The sequence below is a fragment of the Solanum lycopersicum genome, chromosome 6 (genome assembly GCF_036512215.1).
Source record: "Solanum lycopersicum chromosome 6, SLM_r2.1".
NCBI lineage: Eukaryota > Viridiplantae > Streptophyta > Magnoliopsida > Solanales > Solanaceae > Solanum > Solanum lycopersicum.
The window spans coordinates 34,990,859-35,007,412 of NC_090805.1; the positions used below are offsets into that span (position 1 = coordinate 34,990,859).

General features: G+C 36.9%; 2 protein-coding genes across 3 annotated transcripts; one reads left to right on the forward strand and one right to left on the reverse strand.

Moving 5' to 3' along the window:
* Positions 1-1,745: 1,745 nt before the first annotated feature.
* Positions 1,746-4,042, forward strand: LOC101256978 (large ribosomal subunit protein eL8z). The gene is made up of 6 exons (XM_004240822.5): positions 1,746-1,878; positions 1,954-2,206; positions 3,032-3,201; positions 3,293-3,421; positions 3,492-3,584; positions 3,660-4,042. The coding sequence occupies exons 1-6, from the start codon at positions 1,876-1,878 to the stop codon at positions 3,789-3,791; spliced, it is 780 nt and encodes a 259-aa protein (XP_004240870.1). The 5' UTR covers positions 1,746-1,875; the 3' UTR covers positions 3,792-4,042.
* Positions 4,043-5,799: 1,757 nt separating this feature from the next.
* On the reverse strand, positions 5,800-12,508 carry LOC101257269 (alpha-galactosidase 3). Of its 2 annotated transcripts, XM_026031459.2 has the most exons (16): positions 11,930-12,191; positions 11,617-11,837; positions 11,430-11,488; positions 10,857-10,913; positions 10,743-10,777; positions 10,349-10,452; positions 10,141-10,213; positions 9,554-9,612; positions 9,407-9,472; positions 9,226-9,309; positions 8,835-8,899; positions 8,677-8,759; positions 8,103-8,193; positions 7,858-7,916; positions 6,342-6,482; positions 5,800-6,108 (listed from the first exon to the last, which is right to left on the reverse strand). In XM_026031459.2, the coding sequence occupies exons 2-16, from the start codon at positions 11,805-11,807 to the stop codon at positions 5,998-6,000; spliced, it is 1,278 nt and encodes a 425-aa protein (XP_025887244.1). In that variant the 5' UTR covers positions 11,808-11,837; positions 11,930-12,191; the 3' UTR covers positions 5,800-5,997. The 2 variants fall into 2 exon arrangements, with proteins under 2 accessions (XP_025887244.1, XP_010322133.1); XM_010323831.2 differs by having other exon boundaries at positions 11,617-12,508.
* Positions 12,509-16,554: the final 4,046 nt, after the last annotated feature.

Here is a 16,554-nt window from a genome sequence, read left to right on the forward strand (position 1 = left end):
TCGATCTAAATTTGAATGGAAAGTGAACACATAATATACAAAAATTGTTGGTATAGAATTATGATAAAAACATAATAAAAAAGAAATACAAACTTGTTCAGATTGAAAATTGAGTTTGAAATAAAAAGTGAGATTGAAATACAAAATGGGCACAATAATACTCACTTCAATTGTAATACAAATGTGACTTTGTTATACCATTACGATGAATTAAAATAAAAAGAAATAAAAACTTATATGTATACAATGTGACACTGGAATACAAAATGAGCAAAATAAAAATACAAAATTTGTTGTCATTTAATTTGTGTTGTGAGTGGTTGATGATTGTGAGGTCGGTGGTAAGAAACACCAACAATGCCACCATTCTGCCGACACTGGTTAGTAGCAATGGTCAACCACGTATATGCTTAAATTTAGAAATTGATGATTAAATGGGATAACTCTTGTAATCCTTTTGAAAGCCATTATAGAGGATCTATAAGGTTTTCATTATCCAAAACAGTAATCAAAATTGGAGAACTTAGTAAGCAACTAAACAAATAATTTTTTGAAAGATTTAAATAAAAACAAAAGAGGTTAACAAACCTAAAAGCCGGATAAAGATGCATACCTTAATCAATGAAATTCTTTTGAATATTATAGATTATGTCATTGGATAGTGATTTAGAGTTTATCAAATCCTAAATGTGATTTCAACTACAAACAACAATTTTGAACATTTAAATAAAAATAAAATCATAAACGAATAAAGATGCATTCCTTAATCAAATGGATTGTGTGAATATCTTTATAATATATAGTATTCAATTTCTGAAACAAAAAAAAAATGCAAGAAAGAGAGAGACATGTTTGAAATGGAAAACATGAGAAGAATTGAAAGATGGAAATATGTGAGAGAGAGAAAAAAATATTTTTTTTAACCTATGAGAGAATTTATTGAAAAATGTGTAATTAAGGTGAAATAAAATGGAAAGTAAATTAGGATACACAAACTTCTTTAAACTAATGACATTTTTTTTTTATATTTTTACTAATATGGAGTTTTTTCTACTAAATATGGTAGATCTTTTTGACTACTTTGCTAATTTACCCTTTCTAATTAGGGAAAATTACGCAACTATTTATACTATTTAATTACTCATCATAGCTTTAGTTTGCTATAATTACCACTTTCAACTAATATTATACATTAATTACGTGGACTGACTTCGAGTTTGTATATGTATAATTCGCCAAGATATACAAATACATATGTATAATATACAATTATTTAACCTATATACATATACAATTCGCCTTTCTCACACTCTTTGTCCTCACTCGCTCGCCTCTCTCCTCCCTCTCTCAATCTCGCTCGCCTCTCTCCTCCCTCTCTCAATCTCGCTTGCCATATATACAAATGTATATGTATAATATACAATTATATACATATACAATTCACCTCTCTCCCACTCTGCCCTCTTTCCTCAATCTCTCAATCTCGATCGTCTCTCTCCTTCCTCTTCCAGTCTCGCTCGCCTCTTCTCCCTCTCCCAGTCTCTCTTGCCATATATACAAATACATATGTATAATATACAATAATTTAACCTATATATATATATATATATATATATATATATAATTCACCTTTCTCCCACTCTTTTCTCCTCTCTCGCCTCTCTCCTCTGTCTCCCAATCTCTCACATTTCTCCTCCATATAGCATGTAGCTATAAATTATAATTATCAAATTATATGGAGAGTAATTAATTATTTTTAAGTGGCTATACGTGAAATTTTCCAACAAGGCAAAAGGAGCCCGGCCCAAACAGCGAACATGGTATATATGTGTTGTGCATCGCCAACTCTAGGGTTTTGATCCGTCTCCCGCAAAAATGGTATGCTCAATCCTCTATGGTTCCAGTTCCGTACCTTCTTCACAAGTATTGACATTGATTATTGTTTCTGTGTAGGCTCCAAAGAAGGGTGTTGCAGTAGCAGCAAAGAAGAAGGCGGAGAAGACGTCGAAGGTGGTGAATCCACTGTTCGAGAAGCGGCCAAAACAGTTTGGTATCGGTGGGGCTCTGCCACCGAAGAAGGATGTAACAAGGAACGTGAGATGGCCTCGGAATGTTACCCTCCAAAGGAAGAAGAGGATTCTCAAGATGCGATTGAAGGTCCCTCCTGCTCTCAACCAGTTCACCAAAACCCTAGATAAGAATCTAGGTCAGTATACTATTGTAACCTTATATCCTCTTGCTTTTTGGTGAAAGTTGGTTGCTGTAGTTTTGCAACATTAATGTCCATTTCCTTATATTTGCACCTTCAAGGTAAATCTCTGGCATCGATGTTTAGTACACGAGCTACTTCCTTTCATTATACAAGTATGTTTTATGGTGCATGTTATTAACTGGAACTTACCAGAATTGGTGTCATGAGTAGCGAAGCAATTATAATGAATGGAGTATCTTGTTGGAGCTGTAATGTGTTCCCCTAGATGTCAGAACTATGCCTCATTGTGTACTTGAAGATGGTTGAGTGAGTGGTTGTTTGTGCTTGACTTGTGGGTTTTTATGATTCCAATTTTATCATGTCAGTGAAAGTTTGCAAAAACATAGGCTTTTTTGCTAAGTGAGCAATATGGATTTCATTTCCAGGCTCACACCTCTGGAACTGTTGCTGGTGGTTTATTTTATAGTTCATAACCAAGTGGTTGACTCTGAGCTACTATTGTCCTTTTTTAGAATAAATTTTTTGTTTGGATAGTTCAGAAACTACTACTATCTGTCATTGTTGAATAATAAATTTTACATATTCTTAGTTCATTTCTGGCAAAATATATTGTTTTGGGAAAATGTAGTACTTTGTAATGTTTTATTAAGCTGCTGCCATGTAACCATTATGTCTTCCCACTTTTCCTGTATACCAAGATTGATAGTATTGTTTATTAGCTCTCAACTCATCTTCTGTATTGTTTACTTGCATGAGCTGTTTTATGTCAGTGATACTGATTTGAATTTTTCCATTGTCTTTGCCCTTTGAACATGTCAGCTACCAACCTTTTCAAGATGCTTCTTAAGTACAGGCCTGAGGACAAAGCTGCAAAGAAGGAGCGTCTTGTTAAAAGGGTTCAAGCTGAAGCTGAAGGAAAAACACCTGAAACAAAGAAACCCATTATTGTGAAGTATGGCCTTAAGCATATCACTTACCTTATTGAGCAGGTTTGTTTTGGTCTTGCGAATTCTATCATACTTTCTCAAGCACACAGTTTTTCATCTTTATAGTAACCATTTTCCATTGATGTCCTTTCAGAACAAAGCTCAACTAGTAGTGATTGCTCATGATGTGGACCCAATAGAGTTGGTTGTCTGGCTGCCTGCACTATGCAGAAAGATGGAAATTCCTTACTGCATTGTGAAGGGGAAAGCACGTTTAGGATCTGTAAGTACTATTAAGTCTGTTTTCTTAATGCTTCCCAACAGATTAGATACTGATATTGATGACTGCACAGATCGTGCATAAGAAAACTGCTTCAGCCTTGTGTTTGACAACCGTGAAGAATGAAGACAAAATGGAGTTCAGCAGAGTTTTGGAGGCAATTAAGGTATCTCGGCTGAGTTTTGTTTGCATTTTGACTTAATGCTCTTCTAGGATTTCTCTTGATGTTTTTTTATTTCAGGCCAACTTCAATGACAAGTATGAAGAGAACAGGAAGAAGTGGGGTGGTGGTATCATGGGCTCCAAGTCACAGGCCAGGACCAAGGCCAAAGAGAGAGTTCTTGCTAAGGAAGCTGCCCAGAGGTTGAACTAAGAGCTTGCTGTGATATATACACTGCTATTGGATTCAAGATCAACTCCAATTTTTGTGTTTGGTTCACATGCTCGACAATGTTAGAGATATTAGTTCGATAAGTTCCACCATTATGTTTGCCTTTTGCAGATTATTGCTCTGTCGGAGCTTAAAATTAAAACTTTTTGACGTTCTTGTTAGATGTTTTGTTGAGTGTTTTTTATGGCTGTGAATCGCTCAGTTATTCAAGTATCCATGCTTTTACTGCTTAATCTTTGCTAATTTAGTGCAAACTCTAGTTTAGGAATTACTGCCTTCCTGCTATCCTGGTTTGGCAAACGTTCACCAATTGTTCTATGCTGTTATTTTTCCCACCAATCTACATGCCATGTCAATTATTCTTTCCCTAGAGTCCATTGTTCTTGGGGCATTCATGAGACAGCCTAGAGGATTTTCTCCTTCTTCAATAGGGTTGAACCAAGGGGATCGGCTATCACCAACTTTATTCATTCTGGCGCAAAAGTTATGTCAAGAGCCTCGAATGTTTCACTACAGAAAGAGTTCAAAATTTTTGAGATGTTTTCACTAAGGCTCTTGAAAGAGGTCCTCATGCACATCTTATGTCCAAACTAGAAATGAAAGACATTTTCATAGCTTACCTTGAAGGATGGTGTAAAAGTAAAATTATGTAAATGTGTAAGTGTGCGCCGATGATGTTGCTCACATTATAGATAATGGTGTGCATCACACAATTGATTGTGTAATTAAGCCAAGTTGGTTAAATGGTTTATTATGATTAGTTATAAACAGTTAGTGAGTTGAGACAGTTAGATTGGATCACAACATGGTTATCGCGTGGTATAAAATGTATTGTAGATTGCAGATAATCAATGAAGTTAGTTTTTCTCTGATCACACTCAATATGTATGTTCCTCTCTGTTCTTAGTTAGTGTTGCTACGTCAAGTTTTACTTTAGATTTTATAAGCTCAACAGTTTGTGATTCATTTGTTTTAATCTTGTTGTTTGCTTATGATTGTGAAGAGGAGAGGCTTCGCACGGGCCTGTTTTGTTTCATGTGAAATGCAAACCTAAAAGATTGAGATTCATTTAATTTTGTTTTTAAAAACAACTGCAGCCTACAAATTTGCTTAAAATAAGACGGTGGATATATATTTGTTTTAAACAAACAACTTATTCTTAGAAAGTATGCAATGTTTATTAGTTTTAATACAACAAACTAAATCAATCAATAAAAACAATCTCAAGATAACTAATCTTAGAATAACAATTGCACGATAACTAATCTCATCATAATTTATTTTCAAATCAAATGACTCCTAAGGTTCTTTTAAATTTTTTTTTTTAATGGTCGTAAGTATTTAAGACTCACTCGCATAAACAAAATCAATAAGATCTTTTATTTATCGATTTATCGATTTTGGTCTTTAACGGTTCAATTTTCGCAACTAATAAGAAAATGCTTATAAAAAAATATACGACTTATCTAATAAATTTGATGCGACAAGACAATAATGTAACTTTACAAATGCTTATAAAGTAGAAACAATAATTATAAACAAGAAAAGAACTATGTGTAACAAAAACAGAAATTAAGAGGAATAAGATTCTTACTTAAGGTTTGGAAGTTTTCTTTAATGTAAAATTATGAACTCAACGAATTATGAAATGAAGGCTAAATGACAAAGACATAACTAGTAAGATACTTTAATAAAAATTTAATGTTTATGTATAGGTAAAAGTGGTAAGTTATTAATCTTAATGGGTTATCGGCTTAACCAATAACCCATGATTGAAAACCAATACCGCACCGATGACCCGATATATATATATTCTTTTAATAAAACATTAAATAACCGTTAACCCAATAGCAATAAACCAATAACATTTTTTTCAATTCGATTTATCAGTCTGTTCGATTTTTGCAAACCCCTATCGCCAATACTTATTGAATAGCTTGAAATATATTATCCCATATAGACCACAAAAATAATCTATTTCTATAAATACTTTCAGTAACATAAAAAGTTTTATTCATGTGAAAACCATTTTACAAATTCGACTTGCTAGATTGCAAGTTCAAAGGGAACTAGTAATGTATAAGAGCATGAAGAGAACAGTAGGCACAGATGTAGATTAGAAAGACTTAACAAACAGGGAAGCCTACTATTGAGGTTGTACAAGCCGCGAACTCCTCTTGCACTTCAGTTATATAGAAGATCGAGTAGCTCTCTGTGGAGTTAAAATGTACATTTCACAGCCATGAGCTTTAACCCGGGCACTAAATGAGCCCACCGTGTTCTCTGAGACAACTTTATGCTGCAAAATTTCAACATAGGAAATGCGAACAGGGTAAACTTTTGGAATAATGATACCAGTATACAGAGTCAACGCAATGATGCTAGCTAGCTAATTCAGATGTATCAGCAAAAATTAAGTCACAAGAGATCTCGGGGTTACAAGTTGTGAAAAAGAGATGGCAAGCTATATATCAACAAAACAGGAGTTAGCAGTGGTTGATATAAAGCTGGCTATACACCATGCAGACTCACCTTCCACAAGTCTCTCATAGAGACGCTAATCGAGGGTTCTAGTCCAATGGCACTCCATTTAGCAGTAATAGTTGCAGCTTTTGAACATCTGTTCCAGAGTACCATAGCCAAACGGTTTCGAGACAATGGACCAGCCCAAACCTGAATAATATAAAATTAAAAAACAATAACAATAACAGTTTGGTAGAGCACAGAAAAGTTTAAACCCCCTCAAACCTGTTCTGTCTTCCCCAAAAGAAAAGGAAAATACATCCAAATGCATCTCAACAATAATATCAGTAATAATAATAATAACCACAACAACAAGTATGCCTAGTCTAAATTAGTCGGGGGCTATCCTAATCCTTTACATCCCCGCCCAACGGTCCAATCCAATGATGGCATTCACTATTATTAATAATAATACTGACAACAAAATGAACTACTTTTGACAGAATTTTTTGGGCAAATCCTACATGACATAACACATCTTGGCTAATCAGTTGAACACGTGGGTAGTAAATTCTCATAGTGGCTGCATTGCCACTTGAATATCACAAGGAACTAGTGACGAACTTTGGCAAAACCATGGTTCTCTACATATAGCACGCGATCATCTTTGTGATTGTGTAGCAAATTCATCCACCCAAAAGAATGGAAGTTTTTGTTACATTGAGAAAACTCCAAACTAAAACTAAATTCCAATGTGTCAAGAAAAAAGAAATGTGCTTTTCAGCTGATAGAATAATGAGTCAAACCTAGGTTATATGGATACATTTCTTGCAGTTAAGTGGCATCTAGGGCTGGGAAAAAACTTTGGTAAATTCCAGGTAAAATAGCAGTTCAATCTTATGTCCGATGGAAGGGCTGCTTGTATGCCCTTGAGCTGGTAGATACTCCTTTTCTCAATATGGTAATAATTCATGAAAGAAAAGGAAAAACTGTGCCCATGTACAATAATTATACCAAAATGCAGAAACCAGAAACCTTACAAAAATACATGGTTTTCAACTAAAAACACCTAATCATCTATACAAGCCAAAACCTCATGGGTGCATCAAAAAGAAATAAGGAAAGGCTATACCTTAATTGTACTAAATCTTTCTCTACATCCTCAAATGCTCTCCTATTCCTCTCTCCAAACGGTCCACATAAGTGCTAGGGGAGCGACACCATTATATATTTCTCTGTCTCATTCTCTCTGTTCTTAATTTTTTATAATTGTAATTATTGTCAGCATCTACCTCTCTATGCATTGAGTATGTTATCTACCGCTCAATATGATCGTTTATTCTTTAGAGGAATTAATAGGTGGGAAACTTATCAATCAAATTCTCATCATCGTCTAGCTTATTTGTTCCAAGAAAAAACAAGTTTTCAACAGTAAGGACACTTCATTTCGGGAAAGCATCGAAGTATTTTGTGTTTAAACTACACCCATACAAAGAGCTCTTATGTCAGATACTGAAATAAGTAACAAATGGTGCAAAATGTAGATAATGAGAAACGGTTAATGAGAAACAAGGTGCAACTAGACCTGCTGGCAACCATCTGGTCCAGAAGAGTAAACTCTCCTACCCTGAACGCCAAGGGGATCTGTAAAAGTGAAGAAGTTATCTTTTCATGAATTTTTTTGTATCGAAAATTCAAAATCATATGCACATTGAAAGTAAAAAAATTTGGGCTAATTAACCAGATACGATCCAAAGATAGAGAGTATGACCTCCTCACTTGATAAAATAAGGGTAGAGAATGGGTTATAAGGAATATAAAGCTCTTTACCTTGGTTAACAGCGATAACCTCTTTATTGGAAAGAATTTCTAAAGCATCAGCAGTGATGTTTCTGACATCACAACCAATTATAAGTGGAGCCTACAAATCGAAGCATAGAGTCAGGTCATGAAGTAAGAGTATTGAAGCACACAAAGGCAATGTTTTTTCCATGAATAGCCAACATAACAGACCACTTCTTTTCTCACATATGTACCAGAACATGATAAATGTTTGAAAAGAAGGGGAGAATGAATAAACTCATGCAGTATGATGGACTAGTAATGAAAAATACACATTAAAGCTTCCAAACACTATTTTCCACTTTTTTTCTGAATAAAATATCTAGTTCCTATTGACCACATTCAATCCCCTATTTTTTATCCTTATTTATACAAGGATTACCAACTCACATTCATACACCATTTAAACCAGGAAGCAATTTCACTAAAGAAAGGCTGTATCACTAATTTGTTGTTTTTACGAAGAAATTGTTTTGAAAAGGCACTGGATACAAAGTATTCCATCAGACAATCAAAAAGAGAAAACAAGAGAGGAATTTAAAAAAAAGTAGTTAAGAGTTGCCTTCATCAGAGCCCAGATGCTAAAGTGCCCTTTGTACTCGTGGTAATTCATGCCGCCATTCCCAACTTCTAACATATCAGGATCTGCCAGAAGATATAGAAGGTTAAACTCAGTCTTAGTCATGCTTAAAAATCTAGAGAATCAGGATCATCACCTACCGTTCCATCCACCGGGTCCAGCATAGGAAGCCCACTTGTTATTGATATCGGCAATCGTTGTCATGCTAAAAAAGTAAATAAATAAAATATATCAGTTAGTCTGATGTTTATTAGAGCAGAGAAAAATTTCAGAAAAAGCAAAAAACCAAGTGATAAGCACAGCAAAAGAGCTGTCTTACTGTTAAGTTCAGCTTTGCATATTTATAAGTATCCAGCTATGTTTCATACTTAAGAGTAGAACTACAATCAAAATCTTCTAAATTTCAAAGGTCATACATACATGTATAAATATCTTTATTTACCATAATGATATACGATTACAGAATAAAATAACAACAAGAAGATGAAATTTATCTTGCTTCCTTATTAATAATCAAATAAGATTTAGAACCTTATCCATGTATCATTGATATCATCTGTTGTACGCCAACTGTTTCCAATTTTTCCTGCCCATTTGGCAGGGTCATCAATGCCCCTGACAAATTTAATAACAAAAGCACCAAGAAAGCTCTCAAGATGCTGGTAAAGAACTCCAGTACAAATTAAAGAAAGTGCCTCTAAGTTACACTTACCATTCACAAAGTGCGTAAAAAATAGTTCGTCCAGTAGCATTAAGGGCATCCCGCATGGGTGGGTATCTGGAAACAATGTCTTAGTATTCAGATCTAATTACACACTTAAAGACAATTAAGTTAGACCTCACAGACTAAGAGCTGAACCTTTTTTGTGGTGGGAGGCCCAGATTGTAGCAGTTGTCGTACTTCAAATAGTCAACACCCTGTGTAGTTGAACAACCACAATATTAGTTAGCAAATGCAACGTAAATCATCTACCACACCAAAAGAAATAAATGAAAAGCAACGCCAACACTAACATGTTAACCACTATTCACAAGTAAGAAAACCGTCTTACCTTGTATAAGAAATGCAATTAACAATATTAGCTAGTGATTTAATCAACATATGCAACTGTATAGTTTCTTCTTCATTTATTTTTTTGGCATAAGCAAAGACTATTATTTCCTTGAAGTCATATCAAGCTTTTTGGCATTATGCTCTAAGTCTCTCTGACTACAACCAGTGCTGCTCTAACCTCTAAGGCTCTTGGACAATAAATGGAAAAGACTATCATATCAACCAGAAACTGAAAAAAGAAAAAGAGGAAGAAGAAGCAAAGTATATTCTTCTTTTAATGTTTATTACCATATGTATATGTAACTCCACTCTGAAATCACCATTATTGTGTTTATCAATAAGGTAGAAGTTACTGAGTAACGGGATTGATGGAACAAAAAGGACAAACTAACCCAAGATGCCCAATGTTCTGCATCATTTTTTTCTTGAAACAGCGAACCTGGCCGAACTTGACATGTAAAAATCCTACATAATCCATTAACCGAACAGTGAGAAACAGGAGAATGAACAAACGCTTAATACCAGACGAGAAAATGTATTTTCATCTAATATTGGCATAGTCAAAAGATAATCAGACCAGGTATTTGGGATATGTCGTACCCAGCATCAGAATAGACACCAAGTTTTAGTCCCTTTGAGTGCACATAATCAGCTAGAGCTTTAATTCCAGAGGGAAAAGTTTTTGGGTCAGGAATCATTTCACCCTGCACAAGGATTGACAGATGAGAAGCATCTCACACATCCACAAATGGCTAAAAAGGGAAGTTCAAACAAAAGTTCTTAAATGAGGAAATCAGTTAACTCTTTCAGAACCAAAGTTCTAAAGATATAGGGAATCAAGGCATGAAAAATGTTCAGGAATGAAGGCTCCCGGCGGAAGAGTCAACGTGCACGCTAGCTGGTCTGAACACCATTGTCATAATAATATAATCATAACAAAAGAAGAAAACACAATGTTGAGGAATAACATCCTAGCTTAGAAATGTAGACGCACCTTCGAATTTCGTTTCGATCTGGACCAACAATCGTCTACCAAGAAGAAAGGATATCAAAATGTCAAGATTCAAACCTTAAAAGCAAAGGAAATCCAAGTTCATCACAATCTTACCAATGTTGACATAAGTATAACCCAGGCTAGCCAAACCAGTTGAAATGAGTGCATCAGCTGCCAAACAACACTTCCATGTGAGCTCATAAAACATTTAACACAATTTCAACAACTCCACTCCCACCCCAAAAACAGCATCAGAAAGTAGCATAGTTAAGACTTCCCAAACAGTTGAAGAAACTTCCTTCCCTTCTCCCCAAACAATCCAAATTAATGAAAACCTTCAATCCTGTTTTATTCTCTCCCCAGGACAAGAGCATAAGATACAACAAGAACAATATACCTAATAAAATCCCACTAAGCGGGTCTAGAGAGGTTAGAGTGTACGCAAACCTAATCTTTTTTTCCAAAAGACCCTCAAGTGCATTAAACACTTGGAAGTATGTAAAGTCATTTTAACTGACATGAACCTCTAAGAAAAGGACATTAAAGAAACTCTTTAATCAATGCATGTAACCAATTAAATTCCCCAGTTAAAAGAGAGCCTTTAGTTTCTCAAGAACTCACTTATGGGATTACAATGGAATATTCTCAAGAATCTATCAAAACAAGGTGAAATACTCAGAGCATTACCTGTTTCCTTGATGACTGTTTCATTTATATTGCAGGCAAAAAAATTCCAAGTACTCCACCTGTTCCATAAATATGAATAATCACATAACTATAAAGTTGCAACTTTTAACACAAATTGAACTAGAAAGGTTCAATTTTTATGGAAAAAAAGAAACACAAGAAGGAAGTAGAGTTAAAAATAAGGCACCCCATCTGAGGAGTTCGAGCCAAGCCATTGTCAATTTGAAGAAAACCATAGTTGGAAGTATCATAGAGTTGAGAAATGAATGTGTCTTCAACTTTCAAGTAAGGATGAATTGGAAGCACTGTTGCCGCCGTCAATGACATCAAAAACACCGTCAAAGACACAACAGCAATGATGCCACTCCACTTTGCCATTCTTGATTTTTGGATTTTCGTCCACAAATTCTTAAAAAGAAAAAAATAGTGAAATCACTTAATTTGTAGTATTTTATTTTTATTTTTTTAGATGAAGAAGAGGAAAAGGTTGAAGTGTCTACTTTGATTTGATGACAAAAAAATGGTACTTTATACTGCACTCCAGATGCTACTATAAAAATATTATTGAACCGTCCATTCTTGCTAAAAGGATTTTTTTTTTAATTTTCAATGTTTTAAACCAAGAATATCAAGCTTTAATTAAATTTATATTGTGTACCATGATCTATTTGTAGGTGACATTCTAACAAATTTTTTGTTCATATTTAAAATTCTATTTTAAAACATCTCCCAATCGATATCGATAAAAAGATCTTATTTTATGGGAGAAATTCTTTTTCTAAAGTAACATCCATTTTTTTAAAGAAGAAAATGAAAAGAGTGTGTAATAGGACAAAAATAGGTTAGACATGTGGACAAGTTAAATCGTGACACGCAAAAGTATGATGAAAACAACTTAATGAATAACCAGAAAAAATCAATGACAGATCATGCAAGAATGCGAAAAGGTCAATGAGTCTGTATATGCTAGTTTAGTGACTTTTGGAATATCACTCACAGAATTATTGTTTTTATCACTTTGAAAGCATTCATACAATAAATTTAATTTTTTTTAAATTGATGGATAATCTACATAGTACAATAAATTTATAACACTATTTAATTATTTAAACTATTGCATCCCTAAAGATGAATATGACAATTTTTATTTTATTTAAACAAAAACCTAAATAAATAAATATTAGACCCTCTCTTTCTAAAATTTGACTTTTGGACCCCTTATTTCATCAAGTCACCCTCAATAAGGCACTCTAGATTTCTCATCTTTAAATTATGTTTTATACATCTTACACTGACCCTACATTGCTTGAGAAGGATAATCATATTTGTTATGGAGTGGAGTAATCTTAAAGAGAAAATATTAATTTTGAAGGAATATTGATTGTATTGAAGTGTTAACCTAATAAGGGAATACATGGGAGATATATATAGGAGATATAGGAAGGAGTACTAATCCTAATAGGACTAGGATTAAGGAGTACTAATCCTAATAGGACTAGGATTAAGGAGTACTAATCCTAATAGGACTAGGATTAGCACACAATAAATACTATTATTATTTAATACTACTTATTTAATACTATCTGTTATTATCCCCCCTCAAGCTGAACTGACCGGAAGCGAACGGAAGCTTGGAACTGAGGTAATTGTGCTGTCAGCTCGGGAGAGGCTTGGTGAGAATATCAGCCGGTTGTTCTTCAGTGGGTACATACTGCACAGTCATGGTGCCGGCCTGAACTTCATCGAGAACAAAGAGACAATCGGTATCAACATGCTTCATTCTGGTGTGTAGGACGGAATTCTTGGCCACACAGATGGTTGATTTGTCGTCACAATAGAGAGAAGGAACAGTGTGAGTGGTGCGGAGTTCGCGAAGAATATATGTGACCCACATGGTCTCAGCAGCGAGAAGAGCAAGGGCGCGGTATTCAGCTTCAGTCGAGAACCGAGAGACCTTGGGTTGTTTTTTTGTACACCAGGAGATCAGGTTCGGCCCCAAAAAAATGAGAAACCCCGATGTAGATTTTCTGTCATTTTTATCATTCGCCCAATCTGAATCTGAGAACCCCCGAAGCTCCAAGTCCCCGGGTCGAATGAGTAAACCACGACCAAGAGTGCCAAAAATGTACCTGAGAATGCGTTTTAGACAATGGTAATCACGTTCACTTGGTTGATGCATGCGCTGAGCAACTCGGTTGACAGCAAACTGGATGCCAGGACAGGTAATGGCCAGATACTGTAGAGCCCCAATGAGGCTGCGGAAGTGGGTGATATCGGCAAAGGGGGTGTCGGCTCCATTCGTAGACGAAGAGACTGCCATCGGTGTTGGTTGACTGGTGCATTTTTCCAGTCCAGCTTTCTGCAACAAATCTCGAGCATATTTTGACTGATGAAGAAACTAGCCGCTGCCTGTCCGAGAAACCTTCATTCCCAGAAAATAATGTAATGGGCCAAGGTCCTTCATTTTGAAGGTAGTATGCATAGCTCGAGTGGCATCCTGAATGAGAGCTGCAGTAGAGCCTGTATTAATGATATCATCTACATAGACAAGAAGAATGACTGTACCGTGTGCTGAATGTCGAGTAAACAGACCCGTGTCGTATACGCAACACGTGAAGCCGAGTCCCTGGAGGAACGTTTTCAGACGTGTGTACCAAGCACGGGGGGCTTGCTTGAGCCTATACAGAGACTTCTGGAGTTTGCAAACATGTTGAGGGAAGCGGGGATCAACATAGCCCGGTGGTTGCGTCATGTAGATAGTTTCGTCAAGCATGTCATGAAGAAAAGCATTGGAAACATCCAACTGATTGATGAGCCAATTGTTGCACACGGCGAGTGATAGTACCAGGCGAATGGTTTCCTGCCGAATAACAGGACTGAATGTCTCGGAGTAATCAAGCTCATACTCCTGATTGTAGCCTTTAGCAACCAAACGAGCCTTGTACCTGGAAATACTGTCATCTGCATTGTGTTTAATTTTGTACACTCATTTACAGCCCACTGGGTGCCGCCCATGGGGCTTAGGTACAAGAACCCAAGTTTTCTGATCAGTCAAAGCCTTAAACTCGTCATCCATAGCATGACGCCAATAAGCATTTTTTGAGGCAACAGAGTAGGTTGTTGGTTCACTATCGGGAAGGGGTGTATTTGGTAGTATGGTAGCCTGAAAGGTTTTGGGTTTAAAGATATCGGCTTTGCCACGGGTTAACATGGGATGAGTATTGGGGGGTGGCACGGGCAGTGGTGATTTGGAGGTGGCCGGGAAGGACCCAAAACGGATCGGGCTGGAGATGTTGTGGGTATGGGGTGGTTGTGAGTGTGGGTGGTGGTTGCGGGTGTATTGTGGGTGACGGTCAAAGGGGTGATGAGGGGTGGTTAGGTAGTGGGTGGAGGTGTGGGGGAAGGTGGTGAGGGACCCTGTGAGTATGTTGGAAAAAGGGGAAGGACGCCAATGAATGATGTATTTGTGGGAGGAAATAGACTCGTAGGGAAACTCATTTTCGACAAATTTGACATGACGAGATATGTAGACTTTATGAGTTTGTGGGTCAAGACAGTCATAACCCTTGGAGGTAGGATGATAGCCCAAAAAAATACAAGGACGGGATCTGGGTTGTAATTTGTGAGTAATATGAGGGCGTAGCCAAGGGTAGGCAAAACACCCAAAGACGCGGAGGTTGGTATAATTGGGAAGTTCTTGGTAAAGGAGTTGATAGGGTGATTTGTTGGAGAGGGTGTGGCTGGGCATTCTGTTAATGAGGTAGTTTGTGGTGGCTAGAGCTTCTACCCAAAAGGAGACAGGGAGATGAGATTGATGTAGAAGAGTAACCACCATTTCAATGAGATGGCGATGCTTACGCTCAGCCACCCCATTCTGTTCGGGAGTGTATGAACAAGAAGGTTTGATGTGTAATTCCCAGGGATTGCAGAAACTGGCCAAAGATGTTATTTACATATTCCTTTCCATTGTCACTTCGAAAAAGTTTAACATGAGAATTGAATTGTGTTTTGACCATTTTTTCAAAAGTGACAAAGGTGGTGTATGCCTGTAATTTGTGTTTTAGTGGGTACAACCAAGTGTATTTTGTAAAATCATCCACAAATCAAATATAATAGCAAAAACCAGCAAATAAAGGAACAACAGTAGGACCCCATAGGTCAGAATGATAATTTGAAAATGTACAGTTGTACGCCTTTCAGATAAAGTAAAAGGTAATTTATGAGATTTAGCAATTGAATAGGAGTCACAATTATTTACATGAATGGAAGAAAAACCTAATTGAGACATTAAAGAATTTATTATTTGAGTAGACGGGTGACCCAGACGACTGTGCCACAACAGACTGTGGCCATCAGCCGAAAGAGCCACCGGAACGCTTTCTGAAACTGGGTGGGCAGACGAACTTGTGCCAGGAAGAACGTACAGACCGTGCTCACAGGGGCCCTAAAAAATCACCCTCTTGGTAGTATTGTCTAGGATCTGAAAATCATTAGAGGTGAACAAGAGTGAGCAATTATTGTCTTTTGTGAATTGGTGAACTGAAAGGAGATTGGTTTTAATAGAAGGGACGTGGGTAAGGTTACCTAGGTGAAAGATAGCGGTGGGGGTTTTAATGGTACCCGTGCCAGTGTGAGAAATATTAAGGGACTCACCGTTGCCAACAGTAATACCATTGGAGCCATGATATGGATTTGGAGCGTTAAGCTTGGATAGATCAGAAGTGTGTCCTGTTTTCTGACAGATTTTACAAGTTGAACGATCCTGCTCGTAAGTGCCCTGCCCGCCGCTGGAAGATGACTGCCCGCCGCTGCCGAAGGAGTGCAGGCTGTTGTTGCTGCCGTGCTGCTGACCGTCGTACGGCGGACGACTGCCCTGCCGACCGCCGCGCCCGCGGCCTCCGCTGTTTCTGCCGTAGCCGCCGTGACTCCCCTGCCGGCAGCCACCACGCCCCCCGCGATAGTTCTGGCTTGCGGTGAGGGCGGTGGCCGTCTCCATAACAGCGGCTTCTCGGAGAAGAAGTTTTCTCTCGAGATCCACGTTGATTTCTTCACTTTTTAGCCACGAAGAGAGAGTAGCCAGGTCAACATGCGTTGGATTGATGCGAACCGCCTGTTTAATGGAGGA